This window comes from Electrophorus electricus, chromosome 11 (genome assembly GCF_041902795.1).
Source record: "Electrophorus electricus isolate QZ-2024a chromosome 11, ASM4190279v1, whole genome shotgun sequence".
Classification (NCBI taxonomy): Eukaryota; Metazoa; Chordata; class Actinopteri; order Gymnotiformes; family Gymnotidae; genus Electrophorus; species Electrophorus electricus.
In genome coordinates this window covers 21523874-21551409 of record NC_137507.1, presented here as the reverse complement: position 1 = coordinate 21551409, position 27536 = coordinate 21523874, and the positions used below count along the sequence as shown (strand labels likewise).

Sequence of the window (27536 nt, the reverse complement as noted above, 5' to 3'; positions counted from 1 at the left end):
GAGAGGGGTGAGTAATTTCCCCATACCAAACAAGACAAAACAAAAAAATAATAATAATAAATTTTATTATTGTTATTTATTGTTGTTGTTGTTTTGTTGATGATGTTTTTATTTATTATTTTATCACAAATAAATGTCATTTGAAATTTTGAATGTGAATTGTCAAGTCAAATCAGATCTGAGCAAAAAATTTGAATTGAACAATGAGGCAAGTAATGTAGACATAGCCTTTGAAGAATGCAGTGTAGACAGTTAAGTGGACACCTTAAATAGTATAGTTCAATACACTAGGTACTTAAATCATTAAAGTTGTATAATCTACTTCCGGGTTTGGTGCCATGCATGTACTTGTCTGACAGCTGTTAATAAGACCATGCATCAGAATTAGGTTTCATCTTATCATTTGACACCACTAATTGTAATTGGTTGACAATTCTATGATAGGAAAATGCAATGGTGCAGGAGATGCCCCCAAAAAGGGGTTACTCACACTTTAACTTGATAGCAAGTTGCGACAATTAAATAATTAATTAATTACATCCAAATACTATTAGGTAGCATTAACATTATCAGGCTGACCTAGCTAGCAACCTTATCTAGGATATTTTATTTTATGTTAAATCTTCCATGGATAATGCTAGCTAAAATAAATAATCAGGACATCATTGTGATAGCAAATTATACATTACTATCTAGCTAAATAGACCAATGACACATGGTTTCAAACCACAAATTTGTTAACTCTGATGGATTGGCTGTGATTAGCTGGTCAGCCATTCAGTCTAACTTTACTTTTGTGTTTGTTTTCAGATACAGAATTCCTACTCTGGATTAGGTTTTTATTTTAGATTTTAGTTTCTTATAATCTTTAAAATATCAGTGGCAATAATATCAGTACAAGAATCTGATGTTTATTGAAACATCGGGTATTAGATACGTTTATTTATTAAGTCATTTCATTCCAAGGTTCCTCAATTGAAGTTAGTGAGGTGACAGGGATTAACTACCAACACTGAATCACATTTTGGCCTGCCACCATCGTGGCCAGCAAATGTATCACAAGGTGCCTACCTCCAGTTTTTTTCAGGGCCACACTCATGGTGGTGCCTCAACAGTCCATTCAACTTTCTGTTACAGTCTCTCTCTCACGTGCTTGGTACAAGGGCATGTTGTTTCTGATGGACCACAATAGACTGGCATCCCAGTCGGACCCTATATGCCACTTCGCTTAGGCCATCTTTCAGGATGTAGGGGCCCTCCCATGGCAACTGAAGTCTGGGGTGTTTAGTTTCATCATGCTGTCTTCCTCAGCCAGCTACTGTGTTATTGTAGAAGGGGGCTGGTGTAATGCTTGGTATCCCCTTCCTCCAGGCTGCATCTTCTTTGCTGGCCAGCTCCCAGGTTCTTTGATGTCCCACCTGATTACTTCCAGCTCAGCATCAGCATCCCACCCCTGACACCAGTGTAGCATAGACAGAGAAGGAGAGTCACCAGAAGACATTTCTGCTCAAAAAGCTCTTTATTGCAACAGTACAGTGTCCTCAACAGACTTGCACACAGCAATTTAGCAAAAAGGCAACTGAACTTAGCAGGGAAATGGAGGGATGGTAAGTAATAGGAAAGAATTTTATAGAGAGTAAACAAAAGAGACATGACTAAACTAAACCAAACACATACACACAATTAAACTTTTAAATAAACTAATTACAAAATCCAGAAGATAAATCCTACAGAGAGGAACATGACATTCTGTGAGGCCTTGCAGTGCTCCTCTCCCCACTGGTCCACACCCAATACCATCTAAACAGGACATATACTGATCATGAAAAGGTTTTATTATTTATATAAAGCAGCTCTATAAACAGCTCATAGTTTGGTCTTCTGCACTACATATGGGAGATTCATTCGATAACACTAAGTAATTTATAAGTCATGGATTAAAGTGATAGTTTGGTAAAAAATAAAATATGAACCATTTTCCATTTCAATTAGTGTAGTCAAATAGCCAAGAGACGTTTGGAGACTAAAGTTTCCTTTATTATTTTTGCACCAGAATATGTTATTCTGGCTACCTGGATGCATGAGCCCATAACACAGCATTCAGGTAAATGTAGTTCTGTTCAAATTAAAAGTGTATATGGTTTCTAGCTAGTGTGTTAAGATTTGGACATCTATTTATGGAAAAGATATTTGGTTTATTGAATCCCATTCCTTCTAGCTAAATTATCATCATAATTCTGGTGCAAGACAAATCAATTTGCTATCAAATATGGCTGATCAGCTACATGTGGGAAAAGTGAAAATTGTTGAAATTTCATAATTTTTCCATACTATCCCTTTAAGGGAGGTTCTTGTATGTGTTATGTGCACTACCACCCACCACCTTTAAGGCTGTACTAGCATGTTTCAAGCAACTGCACTGAAACACTTGTTTTATTTATCTTTAAGATTGTTATTTTGGTGTACCTGCACACACCCTTATCAGTGACATTCACATATCACTAGTTACCACAAATAAATAGACCTACACCTTCTCAATCAGAAACATCCAGGAACGTTTTTAGTAAAGTGCTTGTATAGCTGATGAGGGACCTATGATTGAAATGTTTTGTTTCTCTGGAAACTCTGTGTACTTCACTATAATTTTTAATATGTAAGCTAAAAATAGAATGTGATAATGCAGGCAACTATTGCAAGCATGTATGGCCCTCTGTAACAGAGTAAGCTTTCACTAATTATGTATGCGCAGTACACTAGATACTACCCAATAACTCAAGTGATTAATTCAATCATAATTACAATTCACAGACTTAGACAGCACGTTTACACGCATAACAATACCTCAAATTTAAAGAGCTTCAGTTAATGTTCAAACACCAGAATGACTCCAGGAATATTCTCCTCATCATTATCTCCATTTCAGGGCAATTTCCATTGATATATTGACCCTAATATCTGCATGTCACAGCAGAAATTGAGAATCACCAGAACAGACATTTTCCAATCTTCAACTATCTTATTTTCAGTATTCTATGCAACATTTAGAGACTGTTGTTCAGTTTTATATCCAACCGATTACTGTTAACAACTGAGAAAAAGAGAGACTGAATAGAAATGTGGTGTAGTATGCATTTTTTTTGAAGCAGGACATTCTAACAGAAGTCATTTATTAGCTGTGCATGCACAGTATTTCAGAAGGTGTAGGAGGTGAACCAGCACAACAGGTCCCCATTTTAAATCCAACATTGACACCCCTTATCTAGATGTATGACTTAGAATTGAAATTTCTCAGCAGTTGGAGGGTTTTCTGGTCACTCATTAAGAAAATGTTTATATGATAGAAATAAGCATGGCTATGTAGGTAAAAATATACATAAACAGTATATAATTAAAGTAAGGGCTGGGCTATATTATTGATTGAAAAAAATCTAAAAACTGGGTTTCTGCTATACAAGAACAAGCAAATACAACAGAACTCCCTGGATTGTTTTATTTGTGTATTTTACAGGGCAAAATGTCTAACGTGAAGATTGTCTAGATTGCATGCAGTATCAGAAAGATGTCCTGCTGACAGAAATAGTCAACTGGATTACTGTAACTGGAGAGTGATTTCTGACTGCAAAAGCTGGTATTGGAAAATTGTGTTTCTGCCTTTTAAAGATCTTTCCTCTGGTAATGGTACAGGTCTTTTCTCTAGTAAAGGTCTTTTCGCTGAAAGACAACTGTAGTAGCTCAATTTATCAGATGATTTACATAAAATTTCCACAAACACACACATGATTCAAACATACAGTTACTGCAAATAACTACATCTGTCATTGTTGTTACTTAATTAAAACATGTTGTGAAACAGTGGTAGGTAAGGTGTGGGCGGAGCTATGACTACATTGTGAATAACAGTTATTATATACTGATCCCACAGAGGAAGCACACCTGCCTCTGATGCACTGGCACACACACAGCTGTGTTACTATGGAGATGCAGCTAACCAATGACAGGCACTGATTTTCCCTCCAGGGGATTCTAGGAGCGAGAGGGGCATAGGGTTGCATTTTTTCCAGTAAAGCCATCTTTGGTGACTCTGAAGTGTAAATTACACCAATCCTGCTTCACACTGTTAATTTTAGTTTCAAACTACAAAGTGAGAGCGTATTTGTATGTGTGTGTGTGTGTGTGTGTGTGTGTGTGTGTGTTATGCACATCTTCCCAGCAAAATATCAGGTAGCCATTTTGCAGCTATCCAAGATTTCGGATTATTGCCTCTAGCCATTTTTTACATTTATGTTTCTGGATATTTTTAGTGTTTGCATAGGTTTGTATGTATGTATGTGACTGCTTGTGTCTCTGTGTGTGGTATGCATTTGGGTGGGGGTTTTGCTGTGCACAGGGAGGGGTCATCTTTTAGCCAATCAGATATTGCCACATTGTGTCTATTTCAATTATCCAATCAATCTGTTGGTGTTTTAGTTGTTTTACACACTCTGTGTGTGCTTGTTTTTATGCATGAAAGAACATTAAATAAGACGATTCATGTATGTGGTTATGTATTTAATTTTTTACAGTGTATTCATTGTGTAGGATTTAAAACGTCAACTATTTTAGCAATGCATTCAGGCTATAAATGGGTATAGACAAAACATTTTTTGAAAATTATGACAGAACTGAAAAAAATATGATGTTACCACATTTATGTTCACATCAATATAATTTAATATAATGTTACATTTTCCATTTAATCTACATTTAACAATGACCATTTTTGTTATTGTTGGAAAGAAATGGAATGGGCCACCCAAGAGACAACAACATAGTGTTAGGAATCTTGCCAACAGGGGGCTTGAACCCAGTCTCTGACAGGAAAGGTAGTCTTGTTGCACACTACACTATACCAACCAATCACTATGAAAAAATAAATAAATAATAAAAATAAGTAAGTATGAGTCCCTCAAGATGTAACAGCTGACAGGGTAGCCACGAATGTTGAAATATAAATGTTTTCTTTATTATGTACTTTAATTACATAAGAGATGCTTTTCAGTTTTGTAGTCAATTCTGACCTATTACCGTTTGCATTTTTATCAGCAACACATAAATATATCACCTACATCAAAGTAAGTATTTACTTTTTACATTTTATTACTTAATACACTACAGGCTGTACCAACTATCTCAGGTGGGACTATATAACACTAGGCTGAATAAACTTTCACTGTCTATTCAATATAAATGAAAAGAAACTTAGCCTTATGCACTGGGGAGGGGTTGCTTTTTCCAAACTTGTACTGAACCATCATGTCCAAAGTATAGTGTGATGTCTGTTTAATTTTACACCCCTATTAGTCCTGCATCGAAGGATTGCTTGATCCAGGTCAACTATTTTTACATGGAGCTTTAGCGATGCTTATTGAAAACTCATTATTAAACCCAGCAAAGGAGTAACTTTCCTATAGAGTTAATAGTCAAAGAAAGATACTCCTCTATACAATAATATGTGCAATGTGTGTGTGTGTGTGTGTAAAAAAGAGAAGGGGAAGAGAGAAATACTTCTAATTATTAAATACACAGACAAAACAAAACACGAGGAGATCACAAGGGATTTCAATCAGATTCTTACATTTTATTACTGTTGCTCCATCTATACAAGAACATATAATCTCAAATCACCCAGTTTGCTTTCTGTCTCATTTTTGCAAGGGATATTTAAAAAGAAAGCGAGAGAGAGAGAGAGAGAGAGAGAGAGAGAGAGAGAGAGAGAGAGAGAGAGAGTCTGTTGGTGTGACCGTGCATTTGTTAAAATGGAATAGAATATTAGAATATCAACTGTAACAACATTATTTCCACAGCAACCAAAAATACACTACAGGGCAACTCAACAACCAACATGCAAGAAGTTACAACACTCTCACACACACACACACTATCACACACACAAGCACTCTCAGACTGCACTGAGAGAGCTGTGTTTTGTCTGATGAATGTAGCTCTGTAGCTTATACTTTCTGAATCTGTCTTGCATTTTTGCTTCTGCCTCTCTTACAATGTTGTTCTCTCTCTTGCTCTCTCTCACACTCTCATTATCATTCTTTCTTTCTCTCTTTTACTCTGTCTCCTCTTTCACACATGGACATGGTTTCAACCACTGCTTTGTCAGTGTCCCCATGCATAACCATGTAAACAGACACACACACTCACTCACGCACGCACGCACACACACACACACACACACACGTGCGCACGTGCACACATATTTCAACACATCGTACTAATAGACTGTTTACCAACACTGGAAAAATACACGCATACACTGTAATGCATTAACACCTTTCAGACTCTCTCACCCTGTGGGTGTGTGTGTATGTATGTCTGTATGTATGTCTGTTACATTGTGCTATACACATTGATTTTTATACCATCAATATGGGGAAGATTGATCTGAGAAGAATCAGGAAAGACTAGAGAATAGATGCAAAGACACAACGTCAAGCACTGCAAATGACCAAGCACAAACCAGACAGCAGCAAAGAGAATATATCCAACAGAATTCCAGACCACCACACACACACACACACACACACACGCACACACACTCATACTTATCTCGAAAAGAGAAAGATGTTACAGCAGACAGATGAGAACTGTGTGTGTAGCCTGCAAAGAACCAGTTTCACTTTTTCATTTGACCCTTCCATCACACTGGAGGGATGAAAGGAGAGTGAGAGAGTGAGAGAGACAGAGAGAGAGAGAGAGAGAGAGTTAGATTTTGGAGCTGGTGGTGGACTCAGACTTGTATCAAAGATTAAATAACAATAATAACTGTGACAACAATAATCAGCAGCACCAAGTTCTTAATCATCATCATCATCATCATCATCATCATCAGTCTAAATGAAACCTCTTGATAATCTCCGCCATCTACTGTAAGGTAGACTCAAAAGTTCATCACCATCATTATAGTCAATAACTAATCCTCACTGACTCTGCACCTCACTCATAAAGTCATCATCATCACTATCATCATGTTCAGTATAAACCAGAGATTTTTCAGTTATGCTTGTTGTCAAAGCCAGTATTATTATTATGATTATCAATTATTCTTGTTGTAATTTAGAAAGGGGCAGAGCTAGTTTAACTAATTTTATTTGTTTTTGTTATTTATGTTTCCTGTTTTTGTTTCGCTGTGTCCATTAATCATGTGCAGCAACTGTCTGCTCCTTACTGGGAGCAGAACTGGTCTCCGTGGTTACAAGCTCTGCAGGGGCGGGCTCCTTGGTGGGCGGAGCCTCAGTCTTTTTAGCTTCGGTGTCTGCCTTGCTCTCTGTTGCAGCAGCAGGGACAGGATCTTTTGCCAAGGCAGCCTCTTTCGGAGCAGGAGTAGCCTCTTTTGCAGACTCCTTCTCACTTGCCGGAGCAGAGGAGGGTTTTTCTTCAGCCTTGGTGGGTGGGGCTTCCGGGCTCTTGGCAGGTTCCCCTTTGCTGGGCTCAGCAATCTTAGCATCAGACGTCGCCGTGGCGTTAGCACCTGATTTCTCCTCTTTGGCCACTGAGGCGGTGCTCTTCTCTTCTTCCTTGGGTGCAGTCGCATTGCTATCTGCAACGGGTGCTTCTTTCGTGTCTGCCGCCGTGTCATTGGCTGTCCCGGTGGTTTCCGTGGCGACAGGTGCTTCCTCCTTGTTGTCTTTAGGAGCTTCGCTCTCCTCTGCTGATGCTCCCTCTGTTTTGGCATCCTTCTCTTTTGCCTTGTCATCATTCACATTGTATCCCTTCTTCTTCTTGCTCAGTTTCCCTCCCATGGTGCCTCAAACCTCTAAAATGCACAGAAATGAAAAGATATGAATAACACTATAAAGGATCTGAAGAAAGCATGTTACAAAGCATGTTACAAAGAGGTGCAATACAAATAAATTGTTGGAGCTTGGAACTGATACAAATATGTACTGTTATTGTCCAAGAATTGATTTGATTTGAACCAATAACAAATTCAGAAAATTCAAGTTACACACTTTTAATCAGGAGCGTCATTGAGAGTCATTGAATCTCTCTTGCAGTCACTGTGATCTATAAAGCCCTATAGCATGTATATGAAAACAGAAAGTAAGCCAGTCTTGCTGGGATTAATTTACTGGTACAATGAGACAAGCCTACACAAAGACCAAAGCCAAGAACCCAAGAAGAGCAGTAACCACAGCAACCAGAGTCACATGACCTATTCACAGTGTGAATATACACACATATATTCACATAAAGACAATACTTTTATATGTAGTGATAAATGTGTTTCTGTATTTACACAGGATATAAGGAATGTATATATAAGGAATATAAGGAAATGTGTTGAGTGGTGTGTTGACACACTTTTGCGTTTGTGAGTGGCATATGCCAAACAGATACACATAATGTATGTGTGACTAAAAGAAACACACTCACAAAACTAACAAATATGACAATGGAGGCTCACACTCTGCTTAGTGCAATGTATGACTGTGTATATATTTGTGAGTGTGTGTGTGTGTGTGTGTGTGTGTCTGTGTGTGTGTGATACAGAAAACAATGGAGTCAGTCTCCTCCATCACCATTTGGGACAGTATTGTGCTATTTCAGCATCACACTGCTGCTGCTTTGTGTGCATGTGTGTGTGAGTGTGTGCACGCATATGTGTATATGTTTGTGCATGTGTGTACACAACCCAAAGCCAAATGTCCCCATATTTTTTCATCTGTACTCTTAGAGACATTATTGCTACAAATATCTTCTTGCTACAAATACTTGTAACAAGGTAGCAAGTCATACATATTGTTTCATTACATATATATATATATATATATATATATATATATATATAGAGACCATACTTTGGCTCGATTATTTTGATTCATATACTGCAAAAGGAAGTTACAAAGTCACCAAAAAAAAAAAAAAAAAAGAACCTCCAATACATTGGATCCAAAATGAAACAATTCCTGTGTCAGCTTTTTTCAGAGCATTTACATCCATATTAGGTAAACCATACTGGAATCACACCCTTTTTCAAATCTATATTTAGAATTGCACAAGTGTTTGTGTTGGTCATAGCAGGAAGCCATCACAGAGGCCTGCATCCAGAGTTGAACTACCTTGGGAGACTAGTGTGCACCAAAAGAGAGTTCACTGCAGGATAGGGCTTAACAAAAAAGGACCTTTTGTTGTGCTATGTGAGAGAATATTGCACTGAGCTTGTTACAAATAATATATTAGCATCCTGAACTCCATGCATTTTGACTCCTATGTCCATTTTGGATATGCAACAAGGAAGCATTGAGGCAAAATTGGATGCACCTCACAAAGCTAGGAGCCTTGATCTAGGGTCAGATATTTGTCATGTTTACAGGCATTACTAATAGCTGCTGATTCAATCCAATCCTTATGTGCCCTGTGTCTTAGAGTGGAACATATTATCTAGCTAAAGATTACACTCAAGAGAGATAGGGGAACAACGACAGATTCACAGAGACAGGAAGAGAAATGCAGATAATGAGTCAGAGTCAGAAGAATAGAGACAAACAGAGATATGAGAGAGAAAGACAGAGACAGCGGGTGGAGGTAGGGAGGGAAAGAAATGTGAGGAAGAGTGAAAGCTTGTCTTGTCTGTTCTGTCATCTCTTGGCCTCTGGGTCAGTGTGTGTGTATGTGTGTGTGTGTGTGTGTGTGTGTGTGTGTGTGTGTGTGTGTGTGTGTGTGTGTGTGTGTGTGTGCGTGTGTGTGTGCGTGTGTGTGTGCGTGCGTGTGTGCGTGCGTGCATGTGTGTGTGTGTGTGTGTGTGTGTGTGTGTGTGTGATTGTGTTTGAGTGAAAAAGGAGCATCCCAAACCTTTTATAAAATAAATTTACCTTGGAACCCTCCCAGTATATGTGAGTGTGTGTGTGTCTCAGGTAATTAAGCTGATCTTTCTGAGCCCCAGGGGCACAGTGATGTCAAATTCCAAAAAACAATGTGGTGTCTCACAAGATTATATCCTATCAATATTTGATCATTACTGATCATGTTATTCATTAGACAGAGATACACATCTAGATAACAAGGCATTTATCTAGGAAGAGCACAATTTATTTGGTAAAAGGGTGTGTGTGTGTGTGTGTGTGTGTGTGTGTGTGTGTGTGTGTGTGTGTGTGTGTGTGTGTGTGTGTCTGCCCCATGGGGCACTGTGCCTATGTAACACACACACATACAGAGAACTGGGCAGGGAAAAGAGAAAGTAGAGCAGAAAATCTGGCACAATCACAGGTAGGTCTATAACAGAAGCAATACATGCTGGGAGGAAATGCCACAAGAAACGTCTGGAGTCTAGAGAAACAAGTCATAGGGTCTGACATTTACATACACAGATTTTAAAATGACCTTTCTCATTCAACACTCTACTCAGTTCAGCGCAAATAAAATAATATGGTTGAAATTTTATTCTTATGCCTATGTAATGTCACACCACCTTTTTCATCAAAGAAAATAGCACTTAGGCTAATAACCTATTGCTTTTTTACCCTAACCTGTTTTAGACATATATATATGTGACTTTTAAAGATTTATTTAATATAGTTTTACCACACTGACATAAGAGTAAACTTAGATTCAAAAGAATGTCAAATGCTGACATACCATTGATGCTTCAAATTAATCTTGTACCAGGTTTTATTGATGGCAAACAAGACGACAGAAGATGGTTTTACTTGTCCAGGGCCTATAGACACAGTTTATACTGTATCTCCCTCTGACAAATATGCATGGATGAAATTATTTACTGATATTTATTGCAATACTGATAAATGTTGGCTATCCTATTTCTTCAGCCATGATGGGGTTTTTTTTCCTTCATAGCTAGCGGATGGTGCTTAAATCACAGTTAGCTTTAAACTAAGGCTATCAGTGTTAACATGTTAACGCTTGCCATTAATCTGAAAATGTGACAATATTTTTAACACAAATTAATCATATTACCAAGTTACCAAGCACAACAAGTCTGAAGTACCACCTTCAGACAAAGAACATCCTTGCTGATGTTAATAAAGATGGTAGCACTGAGACTGTTTATAGCGACCTTTGTCAAACTACACTAGCAGTTTGCAGCCAGGGCAAGTCCATCAACAAAGTGACAACAGTTAAGCTAACCAATATCACCATTCACTGTATTGCACAAAGGTACATGGCCATACTTGCCTCAACAGTGAGAAACTGTTTTCATTGGCAAGTCACATTATGAAGAAGAGGTCAGCTCTGTAATCTGAAAATGTGTAAGATAGTCTGCCTGAGCAACTTGTTAAACTGGGTGACTGGAGTCATGTCACACAAATTCACTATTTCATGTAATCTTATTCAACTAAGCTGAGATGTTATGATAAAGTAAACTGAGTAGAGGAATTTTTTTTTTATCATGCATTCATTTTTCCCAGCACTACACATTTATTTGTTTTATCTCCCCCCAAAATACCATAAACATCATTACAGATGCAGTTCTGAGAAACACATCTACACCTACTTGATCCAATTCAAAATTAATAACAATAGAACAGGGGTTAGCACACACAACTTTCCTCACTCCACAAAAACTAAGCATCTGTGTTAATTGTGCAAGTGTCTGCATCTTCAAGTCAGAAACCCTGTTCCCCCGAGAGTATTCTACAGTATTGCAACTCGCATGCCAATTTTAGTACATCCCACACCCCATCACACACACACCCACTCACTCTCACATTCATCTGTGTTTAATGGATCAATTTCCAAATTAAGTGTACAGTGTAAAATTGTCCACTGGAAATGACTATCAATCAAAATGGTGAGTGTGAGGACAAACATGCACTCACAAACATACATACACACACACACACACACACACACACACAGTTTTCATATGGAGGAGAAAGTGAAGAATTCCAAGTTGAAAATCCCATTGGGAATCTCTGTGCTACTAATTTAACAAATTTGTTTCTAAATCTATTTTGTTAAGTTGTGCGCTCTTGAGTATGTATTATCCATTAGCATAGAACCAAGCACTGCAGTGTGCTACTACAAGTTGCATCATATACATTCTACATCAAATCAAGATGCACAGAACAGCGCTTCAGATGAGCAGATGAGAGTAGAAGACACTCTGAGCATGCTGACGGATTAGTGGTTTCCTTTGATGCAGACCAAAAACAGCTTTGACTATATGAGCATATATGAACGACGAAGTACATATTCCACTAAACTACCATTCTCCCTTGGTCAGTCTCTCTCTCTTTCTCTCTGGTTCTCTTCCTTCTCATCCTTTCTTTGAACCATATCTAAACTTTGATTAGTGAGTCACCTGGCCCACCTTTGTACACTGTCAAACACACACGCAAACATGTACATGCATGCACATACATGGTAGGCCTCTGCATAAACAGAGGGACAGGTTATCAAGTAACTCAATGTGGATTATGTTCAAGGACGTTCAAATATGTGAGGAGAGAGAAATGTTTTTATCTTCCTTGTTTTGTTTTGTTTGTTATACTAATATGATTAGATATTGGGTTACTGAGAGGGCACCTGCATTGTAAGAATGTGCATTTGTGTGACTGAAGTGAATGAATGAGAGTAAATATGATTTATGCTTATTAATTACATCTTTTTGTAATTAATATGACGCTTTATATCTCTGAGTGTACGTTGCTGTATGTGTATGTACATTGCTGTACGTGTGTGTGTGTGTGTGTGTGTGTGTGTGTGTGTGTGTGTGTGTGTGCGTGTGTGTGTGTGTGTGTGCGTGCGTGCGCGCGTGTGTGTGTTTTGCATCTCTCCAGCAAAACATTAGGTATAATCAAAACCAGCAGGAGGTGGATAGTTCATAGTGCACTGCTGGAAATAAATACTCCCTAATACCCCTCCAAATTCTTAGCTTGAATATCACACAATACACAGACCCATTGCAATATGGCCAAGTTTTAAGACAGGTTTAAGCCAGGAATTAGAGTCGCATCTGAGCTAGTGCATTAGTTCCTAGTTCCAGCCCTGGGCATCCTGTTCTCTGCTAATGTCAATGTTCTGTTCACTCTTATATGCCTCTTTCTCTTCATCAGCTAAACATTGTTCCTTTCATGGACTGAAATGTGGAGTTATATGCATTGTAATGGAGTGAGTGTTTAGCATCTGTAAAATGTCATTTTTAGTAAAATCTCCCAAATGTGTGTGTCTGTACATGTGTATGTGTCTGTGTATGTGTGTGTGTGTGTGTCTGTGTGTGTACATGTCTGCATATTTCTCCATTCAGGAGATTACTACATAACGAGAGTATAAGTGAGAGAGATTTAGCACAAATAAATACTTGAGCATTGACTGTAATTTAGAAAGTAAGAAGATGTGAGAATAACAGGTAGACAGATTATCTGTGTGTTTGTATGTTTTTGAAAGTTCCAGAACCTGTTGAGTGTTGAAGTGGTTTATTAATGAACAGTGCCTGAGAAACATGACAACTCTGGCCTGACAAAAGTCTTCCAGTACATACACACACACAGATACATGCATAAACACACACATACACACACACACACACACACACACACACACACACACACACACACACACACACTCACACTCACGCACTCACTCTCTCACTCTCACACACACACACACACACACATATTCCATGTGTATACAGTCATCTCTCAGACTGGATGTTTCAGCATGGCTCAGAACATAAACACAAGAAAGAAAGACATACCCGAGCCACTCTGTAAGCTGATATAGTAGGAATATCCACTGTTTAGGCACAGAAGAAAATGTCTTAGGGTGACCGTATAGTTAGCTTTAAATCTACCTAATATACTTAATATAATGTCATTAAACAACCAATGTTTACAATGTTCACTGTTACTTTGTTACAAGAATCTCAGTGTATATTAAGTATTCTGTCGCACCTTTTTTTCAGGGTACTGTCACCATTTTTGATGAAAAAAATGGCAGATAAAAGAAATACAAAAACTTCCCATATTTACAGTATTTTCCTGTTGTGCATGTGTGTGTGTGTGTGTGTGAGTGAGAGAGAGAGAGAGAGAGAGAGAGTGAGAGTGAGAGTGAGAGAGAGATGAAGTATTCTGGCTAAGCACCACAAGCTTCCACAAAAATATATTAAAATGATATCCTGTGTCTTGATCTGAGGTGTATGAGTATGAGTGGTATGAGTCCCTGGGCAGCGTCTTGGGATCAGTGTATTAATGATGGAGCTGGGTGTTCAGGTTGTGTATAATAGCCCATTCTTTCCAGTGAATACATCATATATATGTTTCACATTTTTCAGATACGTTCACAAAACTCTGAATCAGGCACCATGGCTGGCCTTTTGAAGGTGAAGTCTAAGTTCTACTGAACTCTGCTAATGCATATATAATTCAAAGATGTATCAAAAAGATATTCCGTTATGCCAGACTATAGTACATCCAGACATATATTAAATTTACACTCACACTGACCACTTATTCTTAGCAGTCCTGAACATGCATGGACACGGCTGCTTATGCAGCCGGTGTTCATTACAAGGAAAGCTGTAAATCATTGCTGATGTTTAAACACCATCATGATCTCCATGAAGAATTATACACACAGTCCCGGGAACAAAGCAAAAGTGGCTATTTTTTCTTGACTCTTGCAGTAACACAAAAGACAGAATTGCCAGTTGGTACAAGCAATGCCTCTTGGAAAGAGAAGAACCATATCTTTTTGCAAGTCCCGGTCAGGTTCCCCTGTCATGCATGTGAAACACACCTCATGGACACATCCATCCCAATATATCATACTCTTAAAGAGTTTGATCAGATAAAGTACATTGTCTATAGTATAGATGTATTGTAACTAAACTCTAAAGATGAGTATGTCTGCAAGGAGCAAGGATTGAACTAAACTTTCAAAGGCAGCATATCTCTAGTAATAGGGTTGCACACTTTTGCAATAAAATATGACTAAAAAACTTGCACACTGTTTTTTTTTTTTTTTACTTACAATTGTATAAAATAAATATAATATTAAATAAAAATGACATGATGACCCAAAGAGAACCTTAACTGTTAGTGTGGCAGGATGCTATCTCTGTTTTGATTATGCAAACTATGTATGGAAACACAATTCTTTTTTTTCTTTTTTTTTGTGATTTTTGCATATTAGATATCTCCAGATATCTCTTTAATTGTGTTTTGCTCTTCCTCATTTAGAAGATAGCCAGTTTTTTCCATTGACACTTTTTATCCTAATAGAGATAGCAAAATGCACACACGCACGCACACACACTCTAACTTTCATACACATACACATGAACATACACTTGAATACTAGTGTAGCAATCTCCCTCGTTCTCTCTTTCTAACCTCACAAACACACACACACACACACACACACACATCTGAGGCGGGCACAGTAGACAGGTGGGGTCAGTGGGACTCTAGTTTCTAATTGGCTGTTGCCGTAGGAACCATAGGACAGCTGCTATTCTGGCTCAAGATTCTTGATCATCCAAGTGATTCCTGGATGGAAATAATTCCATGATGACACACACCATATAATGTACTATAGCACACACATATTTGCATACACACCCACACTTCCACATGCACATATCTCTGTAAGGTCTTCTGTAAAGACTGGATAATCAAGTCTTTATAAGATATATTGGATTTAATTGTCACTTTAGCGACTCATCTCAAATTATCAAGTGCACACACACACAGAGCTCTTGGTGTTCAGGCTTTCTCAAGCTGTCAGCATAACTTTAACTATTATTTCCTCCCTGTCTCTCTTCCTCTCGCATTTTCTTTCCCCCTCTCTCCCTCATAGCCGCATCTTTTTCTATCACTTCTCTACTTTCTCCCCTCACCCAGTTCCTCTCTTCTTTCTTTCTCTCTGTTCCAGTGGTCAAATCTATACTGTCACACATCAGACACCAGTCAACAATCCCAATAAAAGTATTTCTGCATGCTCTGCAAACAGGCTGAATAGGGAACCATTTTAAATTTCACCATGAAGTTCTTCTGGAGAAGCTATAGCTACCATTTCTAGGTTTGCTTGCTTTCTCACTCTCTCTCTCAGAGTGGTGTGTGTGTGTGTGTGTGTGTGTGTGTGTGTGTGTGTGTGTGTGTGTGTGTGTGTGTGTGTGTTATATTGTCTTGAATTTTTGTACTACCAAACTGGTGTAGACCAATCGCAATCCGTTTTACTCTGGTTGATCAAAAGTCAATACAGTTGTGTCCCAAATTCAACAGACATTTATCAAAGTCTAGCACTCATTCTGAAAACATTTTCCAGCTGTTCAGATTCACATTGTTCAGCTCTAATATAGGGTTTTGGTTCAGCCATAAGTTATGGTGGGTTTCAATGAGGCTAGTTACATAATCAGATTTGACATAAAATCTGTAGCAAAGCTGAATTCATAACTCATTGAACACTTAATTTAGTATGCATATAAGTCTAGTTTATGCCATGCACTCCTAGACTGGACACTGTAAGAATTAGTTCAGCATAGGGAAAGTACTGTACAGGGCAGCAGTTTGCCTATAGAGTGAGTTTGTTGGAACCAGTTCAATAAGCCTCAATCTGCCCTCCTCAGCATCCAGACTGCAAACTCAGACATTAGGCTGGAGTGCAGTACCTGAAGTAATTGTTGGGAAGTCTAGAATGTTCTCCCCCATACACACAGGTTCTTTTTTGGAACATTCCAAGGCCAACTGCCAGAATTAAAATATAAATTTTTGATTAGTGTGACCTTAAAGAGGCTTTTCTTTACGCTTCTCTTAAATAAAAGACAACTGATTAATACAAAACTTTCATAATTTCTCTTAATTCTGGCTCATTGTACTGGTTTTCCCTGATTCGTGGAAATCCAATAATAGTATATTTGGGGACCAATAAATTATGACAAGGGACTCGGATTGTGGTCTAACGTAAAAAGTATTTTTAATACTGATAAAATAGATTCAGTAATGTAGACCTTTAGGAAACATTTGAAAGACAATGCCATGAATTAAATAAACTCTTTCTTCCAGTATGCTCTGAATGTACCCTACTGAGAGAAGCTACTGACCATTATTATACAAATAAAGTTGTCAGACTAGGAACCACCATCCTCTTAACAGAAATACTAAAACAGTAATAGTAGACTAAGACTTGTAATGTAATAAGTTAATATTAGAATACAGCTGAATCCCAAAACTACAGATAAAACCTAAACAATACAATCCCACAAAAATGTGCAGTGAAATAGAAGATGCGGTATCAGGCTACTGCTAAACATGGTTTCAGTGCAGAATTCTGTCTCCATTACCAATTTTCAGCAACACTTAGACCAATTAATTATCTGCATGAGACTGTTATGTCCACATCACATTGAATTATCTCTGCGAAATTCGCCATTTTGCCTCCAATCTGTTGATTTGTCAATCTGATTCGCCATTTTACGTTTTTTAAAACTGTTGCTCGGGTACCCAGCGCGCACGCTTCCAGGCCTGTTTTAATTAAATCAAAGGGTGATATATCAGAGCGTGATACGACTAATGACTAATTTGGCAATTTTTTACTGCACGTTTTGTTGCGACAGCCAACCTGGACAGGTCGAAATACAGTGAATTCGACTGGAAAAGGTTTCCTTCACGACACATCTGCACCCAGTACCGGAAATTTCGGTTTTATCTTCCATATCAAACTATGAGGCGATTCTGGGCACTCTGCGAATGTGTCTTGTTTAAGTATTCCGTGCTTGTCTTCCTAACGTGCAGGTGGAAGCGCATGTGACTCCCTTTATCTTACGGTTTTTTGTGTGTGTGTGGTTTTTTTTTTGCGCTGCGAGCTGAGTCGTGAAGCGCCGCAGACAATATACCCATTTTTCCTCCTCCATTGTTCATGCCGTGCTTTCTTTTTCGTTTTTTTCCAGTCTCGCCTAATTTCAGATAAAAAAAATATGATCTGTGAGCTAATATGATCGCAGGATTGGTTAAAGGGTTTGAGTCTGGGGGACTCATTAGTCTGTAGGACATACTCTACTGCCACTTGCGTTTGTAATGCATGCAAGAGCGCTAGGCATTTCCACGCTCAGACCGGGAGCCGTGCGCAAGCATTTGGCCATTAGAATGATTGTCTGCAGTATCTATGTAAGCACGCATCGTATCAATTGTCGGATCTGTAGTGCGCTAAAGTTCGCTAATTTTCTGTGGGTTTAAATATCAAGGCAAGATCGTCCTAATTATAAATTAGGCGCCAATCGTTTGAGGAAAAAGTCAATCAATCCTTCATCCACACCCTATATCTACTGCGCATGCGTCCCGATGAAACAAAGGCTCAGACAATTATTGATGTAATTGAAAGAAAAATGTATAACTGTACAACAAAACCTCACCGTTCTGCAACCAGTTCGCTTAAAGCACAATTATTCCAACTAATTTGATTGTTAGAAAGAATCATTAATTTGTAAATTATACTTTCCATAAAACACACACTAATAGACAATACAATACCACTAAATACAATGTTGTGCGCGTGTGTGTACACACACACACACGCATTTGTTTGTGTGTGTGTGTGTGTATGTGTGTGTATGTGTGTGTGTGTGTGTGTGTGTGTGTGCAAAATGTGTCACACCTCCACTCTAAGACAAAAGGCTTTGGTGAGGATGAACACTTATTCCAATGATTTATTTATTCCTTTTTCTTTCTTTTTTAACTTCATACAATTTATACAATTAAACACCTTTCGATTTTACAGACAGTACGGTTCCGCAAAATCATCAAATTTAGAACTGATTAAAATGCAATGTGTTCTTGCATAATATATTAAATTTGTGTTAGTTTTCAGATACGTTTTACAAAAAGCCCAAAAGGGTTGAATAACGACTAAAATATTCGGTTCGAGTACAATACATTCTGTCAGACGGCGCGAGCCTGCTCCGTACACGCCCCTCTCTGCTGTCAGTTTATGAGCATGAATTACAAAATCTTTCAACTACATCGTGCAATATAATAAATATACCCTTCACCCAATAAAACACTGGTTTGCAATGCCGCTCAAGTATGCGTTCAAATTTATGTACATACCAGTTCACAGCTGTGTATTTTTGGGTTCCAATGGATTCGATTGAGACTCGAGGTTTTTTTTTTTTGACAGAAACACCATAAACGCGGGGGGAAAAGCCCATGAGGATTCTAATACACTGTGTGGATGAATCTTACCGTCGGCGGTGGTCTTTCCTAGACGACCCTTTCTGAAGTATCTGCTCGCTTTTTGGCGTCTTTTCCCCGTGCGCGTGGCGGCGGATGTGCTTATTCGTGCTGTCCACTCTAAAGCTCGCGCTGCATTTCTCTTTTGCGCGCGCACTCTCGCGCTTGGAGGTGGGTGGGTAGGGGGTGCTGTTCGCCCCGCGGACGCGCAGTGAGCCGCGGGGTTGGGGTAGGCGATGGGGGTGGGTGGATGTGTGCTGAGGGGGCGGTTAGGAGGCTTGTCCAGCTGGGACAGGGCACATCTAACACAGATCAACAATACTAGCATTTTCTCTCGCGCCTTAAACATTTTAAAACTAGGATTAGTCTAAAAGAAATCTAAAATAAAATATAACTGCCAATGACCAGACCTAGTAACCCATGTGGCAAATTCTACTCCTGCTCTGTGTAGTCAATCAAATTCTGTCTTTAATGCATTAAAACCTAAGTCCAGCTACCATGGTGGCAGCGTGCGTGAATCAAAGGATGGTCGCGCAGGCTCAGCTTTGTACTTGAGCAGTCTCTTCCCGCCCCCTGGCTGGATACCGACGATGCTGCAGTAGTGAACCGAATGACCTTTTTGTTGATGGTGGTGGCGGTGGTTGTTGTGGTGGGGGGGATATAATGTGGCAAGGTATAAAGAAGAGGCAAGGAAAGAGATTATGAAGGATAGAGATGCAGAGAAAAAAAGGAGAGCAGAACAAAGATAAATAGGTGTTATAATCTCGCAGTTAGCATCTTTGCTACTCATGCTCAAGCAACGGAGAAAAAATCTAATTCTATTTAAAAAGTAATCAAACAGAATATTTTATACCCTAAAATAATCAAGCTCAAATGCACTAGACAAGCTATTACTTTAAATGAGGGAGTATAATGAATTAAATCATGATGGCCCATTCTCATGAGGCACAACAAAATAACTGCTTTCTTCCTCTTAGACGCGTTTTTGCTCTGAAAATAGGGTTGCAAAATACATTGCGTATGTGTGTTATAGAAGTAACTACATATAAGAAAAATAAATATCTAAGGCTGCGACCTAATCCTTACCTTAACAAGAATGACCAAATTTAAGTGTTTTTTTATCAGTTAAATAAACCAAGCCTGTAGTTTTGTGGAACTCATTCATTTGTCAATATTTTTCCATAGAACTATTTTAATTTGTCAGGACCTGACTAGGTGTAACCCCTGATTTTCAATGGCTTTCCAATGGTAGGACACACACACACACACACACACACACACACACACACACACACACACACACGCAAATCCCTAGAAAAAAATAAAATAACTAATGTTGCATGCACGCAGTGGTCAGTATTGTGATTCACCATATTACCATTAGATGGTGCTATAACACCAGTACCAGTTCAGCCAACCAGCTCAATATAATGCAGATTACTAAGGTGGTGTACTGTATATTGTACGTGCATCCATATATGTTATAGCCAGTGGTATCAGGCATCCCTTTTTAGGGGGCACAAATAGAACATAGCATAACCTAAATGGAAAAAAAAACAGTGCATAAAGAATTTAGAAATAGTACACATTACTAAGTAATTAGGAACATATATACATACATACATATGCAAAACAACATATGTACCCAAAAGGTCCATTTTCTTATGCTACATGTTCCTATCTATGTGTGTATACATACAACATCAGATGGAAGACCCTCATACCAAACAGCCATCAGCCTGTCTATGAATTTCCTAAACTAATCTCTTACCGCTTCCAAGTTCCCATTCTTTGACCTCTTGGTCTTCACAGCAATGACCATCAGTTAAGACATTCTGCCCTATGTCATGGTGGTTCTCAGTCTGTTCTTAAAGGACTGAGAAGCTCCCTACAGGAAGTAACGGTTAGAGTTATGACCAGATGATAGAGTGCACACTTATCTCAAGGTTCGCTCTCCATAAGTGTGTTGAGATTATCCTCCCATTGTATCCTATGGATCAGAAACTTGTACTTTGTACAACTTGTACTTTGTCTCAAAGTGTGCTGGAATTACTCCTCACTTGTAATAGCAGTGGGGGTATTTCTGATACTGAAGGCTTTAACAAACTGACCACATAGGTTAGTAGAGATAGACTTTCCTTATTAAACCTGTCTGTGATGCACTGTCTGGCAAGACTCAGAGTTGTAAAATAAAAGTTGACCATAATCTCATCCTTTTTTGTGAAGTTTGGTTCTCCCACCTATTGTCAAGCCTCTGACTCTCTTTGGCTGAAATTCCACATGTATTGTTGAGCCTATCCTTTCTAATTCTAAACATCTTCAAATGATCCATCTGATCGTGTCGCCACCAGCTCAGCTTTGCAGTCATAAAAATGGCAGCTGTGCAAATAACTATCTTCTTAATCTGTAGGTACTTTGATATTTCACTAGTGGCTGACATGACTTAAAGCCACCAAATGTAAGCAAAACATTGCTCAGCATCTAAGACATGCCAGCTGTATCTCTATCAAAATTCTTCTCTGTCTGCTAGATCTCCTGTAGAGTGTTCAGTTGGGAGTACCACAGATGGGAGAGTCATAAAAAGTACTTTACTGTTGTCAGTCTTGACTGACCACGTTGTGTCACTGAGAGCTTTTAGGGTTAGGGGCATTCTGGTTTGTTCCTATGTGTCTCTGCATATCTGCAAAAAGCCTCTCATTCAGTTGACTTCCATGAAAGCTGTTTTACAACACCAAAAAACAACAAAAATAAGGTTCAGACGATGTGTAAAACAATGCACAATGCCTTCTCACTATTCTGTTATGATAGGCTAGACTCCCTTGTAAACACCTGACATGGTACACAACCACTGTAGCCTTGCCATCTGATATTTTCACATCATGGCCAACTTTGTTCAGGGTTTCCAGGAGACAGCTGGCTAGACTTCTACCAGTGGTATCATACACATGCATCATATAAATCAAACATTCGTTATCCACAGACCTGAAAACAAATGTCATTGGATCTTGTTTTGGTGCATCAGGTGTTGTGTCCAGACAATCTGAAAAGAACCAATTTGCCTTCAACTCATCTGTAATGTGACTCTGCTGCCCAAGCAGCTGATCAGACTTTTAGACCTTTAGCAGACATGTAAGAAGGTCCATGTAGATTCTTAAGTTAAATTGAGTGTGGGGAATGCTGTTATACCCAGCAACCAGATAATTTCTCTGAAAACTCTCTCCTTTGTTTGCTTCAGTTCTAATTCAGTTGGTAATTTAAGGTGGATGCTATATCTGCCAATCTAAGCACAGTTTTGAATCTGTATTCTCACTCTGTTTTGAGCTTCATCTGATCGGTTCTTTGAATAGAAAGCTATTCAACAACTGGCGTAGTTATTAAATGGATTTGCCATTTCTTGACATTCACAAAGCATTTTCTGTGCCTCTGAGGCTGATCTCCAGCACCTATAAGCCCTCAAAAGCAAACCATCTGCTCCAGAAGCTTTTATGCTCCAACAGCATTCTGACTCTGCTGAGGCACTGTAATCAAGCCAGTTATAATTATGAAACCAGTTTTTGCTGAAACCCCTCTGCTTTCCTCCAAGTAAACTATGTAGATAACTGTCTAATTCCTTTCTAACAGGGCCTTTTTAACATAAGCATCCCTTGTCAGTCTGTCTTTGGGAGTTATGAAGTCTGTCTTCCGCTAAAAATTTAGTGAAGTGTAAAAAAAAAGTTCAATCAAATAAGTAGTACATTGTCATTCAGCCCTCCAGAACTACCACTAACTACAGTTCCCAGAAGCCTCTGGGGAGATCATTATTGCCAGAGCACTAATCCAGCACACCTGTGCATCATTACATTACTTTTACATATGCTGCCCACACGCTTCTTCACTGCATAGTATTGCCTCTAGCTACTGGAGGCTATAGAGTGTTGTACATGGTGACTTACTGTTTATTTGTGTATTGAGCTATTTACTTTCTAGTCCACTTATGAGTTTTACCTTGCCTGTGTTTCTCCTGTTTGCCCCTGCCTTACTTTCTGCTACTCTGATTTTGGACTTGCCTTTTGGATTTGTTTGACTTTCTTTCTGGATTTTTACCTAACTGTTTGTGAAGTTAATAAACCATTTGCATTTTGTCATCTGTGAGCTTCTGACCTGTCTAGCTACATGACAAAATACTTTGCCTACATGCAGATGGTAGATTTGGAAGCCTTAGCGAAGGCTATTGCAAGCTAAGGCCAGCTGTTGGAACAACAACGACAAAAGGTTTTAGAGCACCAGATTCTTATGGCTCAGCTCATGATAGTTACAGGCTTTAGGTCCCTCCTCCACCAGACAAATCACTCCTGTGTTGCCCCCTCATCCTCTGGTTTCAAAGGGAGATGTGAGTATGCCTGAGCTTTTTCTTGGGACTCCTTAAAAGTTTTGGGTTTTTTGTTGCAATGGTCCATATTTTGCTAATCCTGCTCCGAGCACTGATCACTCCAAGATATTGTTACTGATTTCCTGGCTTACAGGCAAGGCCCTTGAATGGGCTACTGCTGTATGGAGTAGTTTTAATATGATGCCTTATGAACAGTTCCTAGATCAATTTAAGGCTGGTTTTGATCACTTGCATGGTGGCCAAACAAGTGGGGAATTGCTTGCCAAATTACATCAAAGCAATAGACCAGTAGCAGAGTTTGCCTGTGTATTTTGGTGTCTAGCTGCCAGCAGTGGCTGGAATGAACCTTCTCTCATTGTGACCTTTCATAACTGCCCTAATGAGGAAATATTAATGGAATTGGCTTGTAAGGATGACTGGCTCTCTTTGGCTGACCTCACAACCTTGTCTATTTGTCTATTCCTCAGAATTCTCAATTATTTTAGGCCTTCTGTGGTTAGAAAAACATGATCTCTACATCTGTTGGTCCAATAAAGAGTTCATGGCCTGATCCCCATTTTGTTATTAAAATTGCGTACAGTACCCTACCATAGCTGTCACCTCTACTACAATAGAGGGCCCAGATATTCAAATGCCTACATGCATTTCTCTCCACAGGCCGAGGAAGCTTTCACATCCCTGAAGAGAGCTTTTACCTTAGCTCTTATCTTATCTCACATTCAAAAGGGGTTAAACCCATAGCAGATTTAGTGAGGGAATTTTTGGTCATCAGCCTCAGATATCCCTGCAATGGAGGACTGCATGCAGAGGTGTGAAAAGATCTGGGAGGAGACACACCAGTGCATAGAGGTGGTTCTACAGAGGAACAAGATAGCTGATTGCCATCAGGGTCAGTCGATGGTATATCAGTTTGGTTGTCCACATGTGGTTTTTGCAACAGTGAGGGAAGCAATAAGCTGAAGCCCAAATACATAGGCCCTTTCAGGGTACAGAATAAATTAAATGGTGACATGCCAGCTGGATCTTCCCCTTTAGATTCCTGGTTGTGTCCCTTTCATGTGTGTCTTCTGAAGCCTGTGATTTCAGATTCCTTCTGCCCCTTCACTGCTACAAACCAGACCCTCCCAGGTCGGTTATACCTGGGAATGATGGATCATTAGCCAGCCTGCATTGCTTCTTAACAAGTGCAAGAGCTAGCAATTTTGACACTGTTTGACCAACTTGCAAAGACATTAGGCTGCTGCTATTTCACATTTAGGGGTGGTCAACTCTAAAATGCTGCCAGGAAAACAGACCCTACCAGAGGAACAGATCAAATAGTCTTGCAAGCCAAACTGTTGGTGTGATGGTAGGACCTTCAGACCCTTGTGACCAGTGGCTTCTCATGTGGTATGCATCAGGATTACAGGCCATCAGATGCTTACAATAGTGGATCACAGATTTCCTGACTGATCATGAAGAAACAACACATGACACTGGGAAAACGCACCTCAGACTCTCCAGACTACTCCAGATGCTACTGCTGGAATATGCTGCTGCATTGCAGATGCCTGGAGCCATGCAAAGCCTGTCACTCAGTTCAAACACTATTAGACTTTTTATACTGTTGAATCTGTACCTAACCCGTGTCTTTCTTGACCAATGAAATCAATTCTGGTTCTGACTTTTTTTTATGATAGCTATTTGGGCTGGTTGATGCTAGGGTATGTACCAGTTGGTCTGCAGGTTGAGCCCAAGATTTATTTGTTCAGGGCTAGATATGATCTGCCTCAATGAATATGTCAAAAACAGAGTGCTAAAGACACTCTGAAAAAATATTTAGGCTTCTCTATGTATTAGTTTATCATGAATTTGAGGAAAAAATGTCATACTCAACCTAGTGCCAGACATGTAATGCGCTCATGTTATTTCTCTCAAAAATGCCTCTATAATCTATATGCACTAACATGACATTGTATGACACACAGAAGAGTGTGTATGTGTGTAACAGATGTTATGACAAATTGATAATTTGGACATGTATGTGTGTGCAGAGGGGGTGGTAAACTTTCCAGTAAGCAGAAATGGTATAGGGAATTAATTCCACAATCTGGGTGCTCAGAAAAGAGATAAATGTCTTCTATGTCTGTTGAGGGGTGGTTATCCAAGATGTGTTGTACAAGGGTGCAAAACTCAAACCTGAATTTTTCCAGATCATCTGTAACATGGCACCCATCTCCCATAATGCACCACAGCAGTCTTGGAAAAACCTCAAAAATCAGAGAGCCCTTTCAGCATGTTTTCATGCCAACAGGTCTGGTGAACTCAAGACCTAAAGAGCTTGGATTAAATCAAAGGTCATAGTTTCCTGGAAATTTGAGTTAGCTAAAAAAAAAAGCAGCTACTTATTTTCATTTTTAAGGTACTGGGGACTATAAATGGACCTCACTAAAGTATAGACCACTAGAAAAATGCTTATTCTATCTGTTTCTTTCCCTCTGCCAGTGTATCTTTCTTGCCATCTCTCCCTGTGGAAGAGCTAAATCTTTCTCAGGGATCTGAAGCCAAAGGAAATGTTTATACTCATGTTCCGGTGTTCAAGCTCTCCTTGAGTTTTGTGTGCGTACATGTACTTCTGCAATGGATGTTTACTGAAACAGTTTTCTAACATCCTGTAGCCCAAGGAAACTAAACTCCTATTGTGTTTATATGTGTATCACACTCATCATCTCCAATCTTCTATGCTTTGGTGAGGTTAAAGTTAGATGTAGACTTAGGTGTAGGCATTGCTTAATTTAGTTGCAGTAATATAGATGTCTGTGGAAATGCCCCACAAATATAGTACAAGAAACATGTTTATATGTATGTGGGTGGCCATATAAATAAACACAAATTCAATACAGGACTGAATACTAGAAAAGCTGAGTTGACCTGGAGACAGGTGACAGACACATGCTATGAGAAAGATTAGAGCATTTTGACCTTTCCTGTTTTCTGGAACACAGGTCAGCCTCCAATGTAAGACTGTGTTTTTTGTTGGTGTGTATGTACATATATTAGTTAAAACTGCTCACATATAAAGACACACAGTCATTGTTCAGGGTCACTCAAGTCTCTATTTCAGTCATAACATGCAGATAGTCATGAGCAGGAAGAGAGATAAGGGCAGAGAGGAAGCAGCGAAGGGCTACACTGGCAGCTCAAGGCTGGGCTTCTACAGTAATGCTAGCTTAATGGTTATAAGATCTAGGAGTAAAGGTTCACGGCCTGGTGTCCTTGATGGCAGTACTGGGACAGGTCCCCCGTATGTTCTCATCAAACTTTTGACTGAGTCCCAGTCATGGGAAACTACTGCCTTACACAGTTTAGTTTCATTGCTGTAACTCATCTCATGAGTCAGAGTAGGAAGCAATTATGAATTGCGTGGTCTTCCCCAGTCCTGAACTTGAGAACCATCACCGACTTAGAACATTACGTAGAACACATTAGTCCCTAGTTTGGGAAGAGCTGATTTCTATTTTAAAACTGTTCACTTATCCTCTCTGATCTGAATCAAAGTTCATCATTAGCCTGTCCAGAATGTCAGTTCCAATATTAGTGTCTTGTGTGCCACAGTGATATGGAAACTTGAAACTACATATCTCAAAAAACATTATGGCAAATCTCAGCACATTCTGTCTCAGGATGTATTGCTCCAACTATTCTGCCCTTTCTAGTTGTCACATTTTTTTGGCATGGGAGGTGTTTTTTTAATTACAGATTAAATGTATATGTATATAATTTTTTGCAACAGGTACTTTCAAAAAAGGATCTTTAAAGAAGTCAACTTAATAGAGAATACAGGTCCAGGCCACTAATGAGCAGGACCAAGTCAACAGGCACATGAAAACCACCCAAGAGCTAGAGGTAGAAACCGTGAGAGGAACCAAGGCTTGAAAGAGAAGACCATCCACCTCTGGTCCACAGAAGATGGCAATAAAGTTGCAAGATGGCAACATTTTTTTATTATA

General features: G+C 39.1%; 1 protein-coding gene across 2 annotated transcripts; it reads right to left on the bottom strand.

Moving 5' to 3' along the window:
- Positions 1 to 5596: 5596 nt before the first annotated feature.
- basp1 (brain abundant, membrane attached signal protein 1) lies at positions 5597 to 19365 on the bottom strand. Of its 2 annotated transcripts, XM_027020866.3 has the most exons (3): positions 19191 to 19365; positions 7217 to 7804; positions 5597 to 6693 (listed from the first exon to the last, which is right to left on the bottom strand). In XM_027020866.3, exons 2-3 carry the CDS (start codon positions 7788 to 7790, stop codon positions 6689 to 6691), a joined length of 579 nt encoding a protein of 192 aa, XP_026876667.1. In that variant the 5' UTR covers positions 7791 to 7804; positions 19191 to 19365; the 3' UTR covers positions 5597 to 6688. The 2 variants fall into 2 exon arrangements, with proteins under 2 accessions (XP_026876667.1, XP_026876666.1); XM_027020865.3 differs by having other exon boundaries at positions 5597 to 7804; positions 19191 to 19363.
- Between the last annotated feature and the right edge of the window lie 8171 nt (positions 19366 to 27536).

Bases quoted from the DNA above. Each gene is read 5' to 3' on its own strand.
- basp1 (XM_027020865.3), bottom strand. From the start codon at position 7,790: ATGGGAGGGAAACTGAGCAAGAAGAAGAAGGGATACAATGTGAATGAT.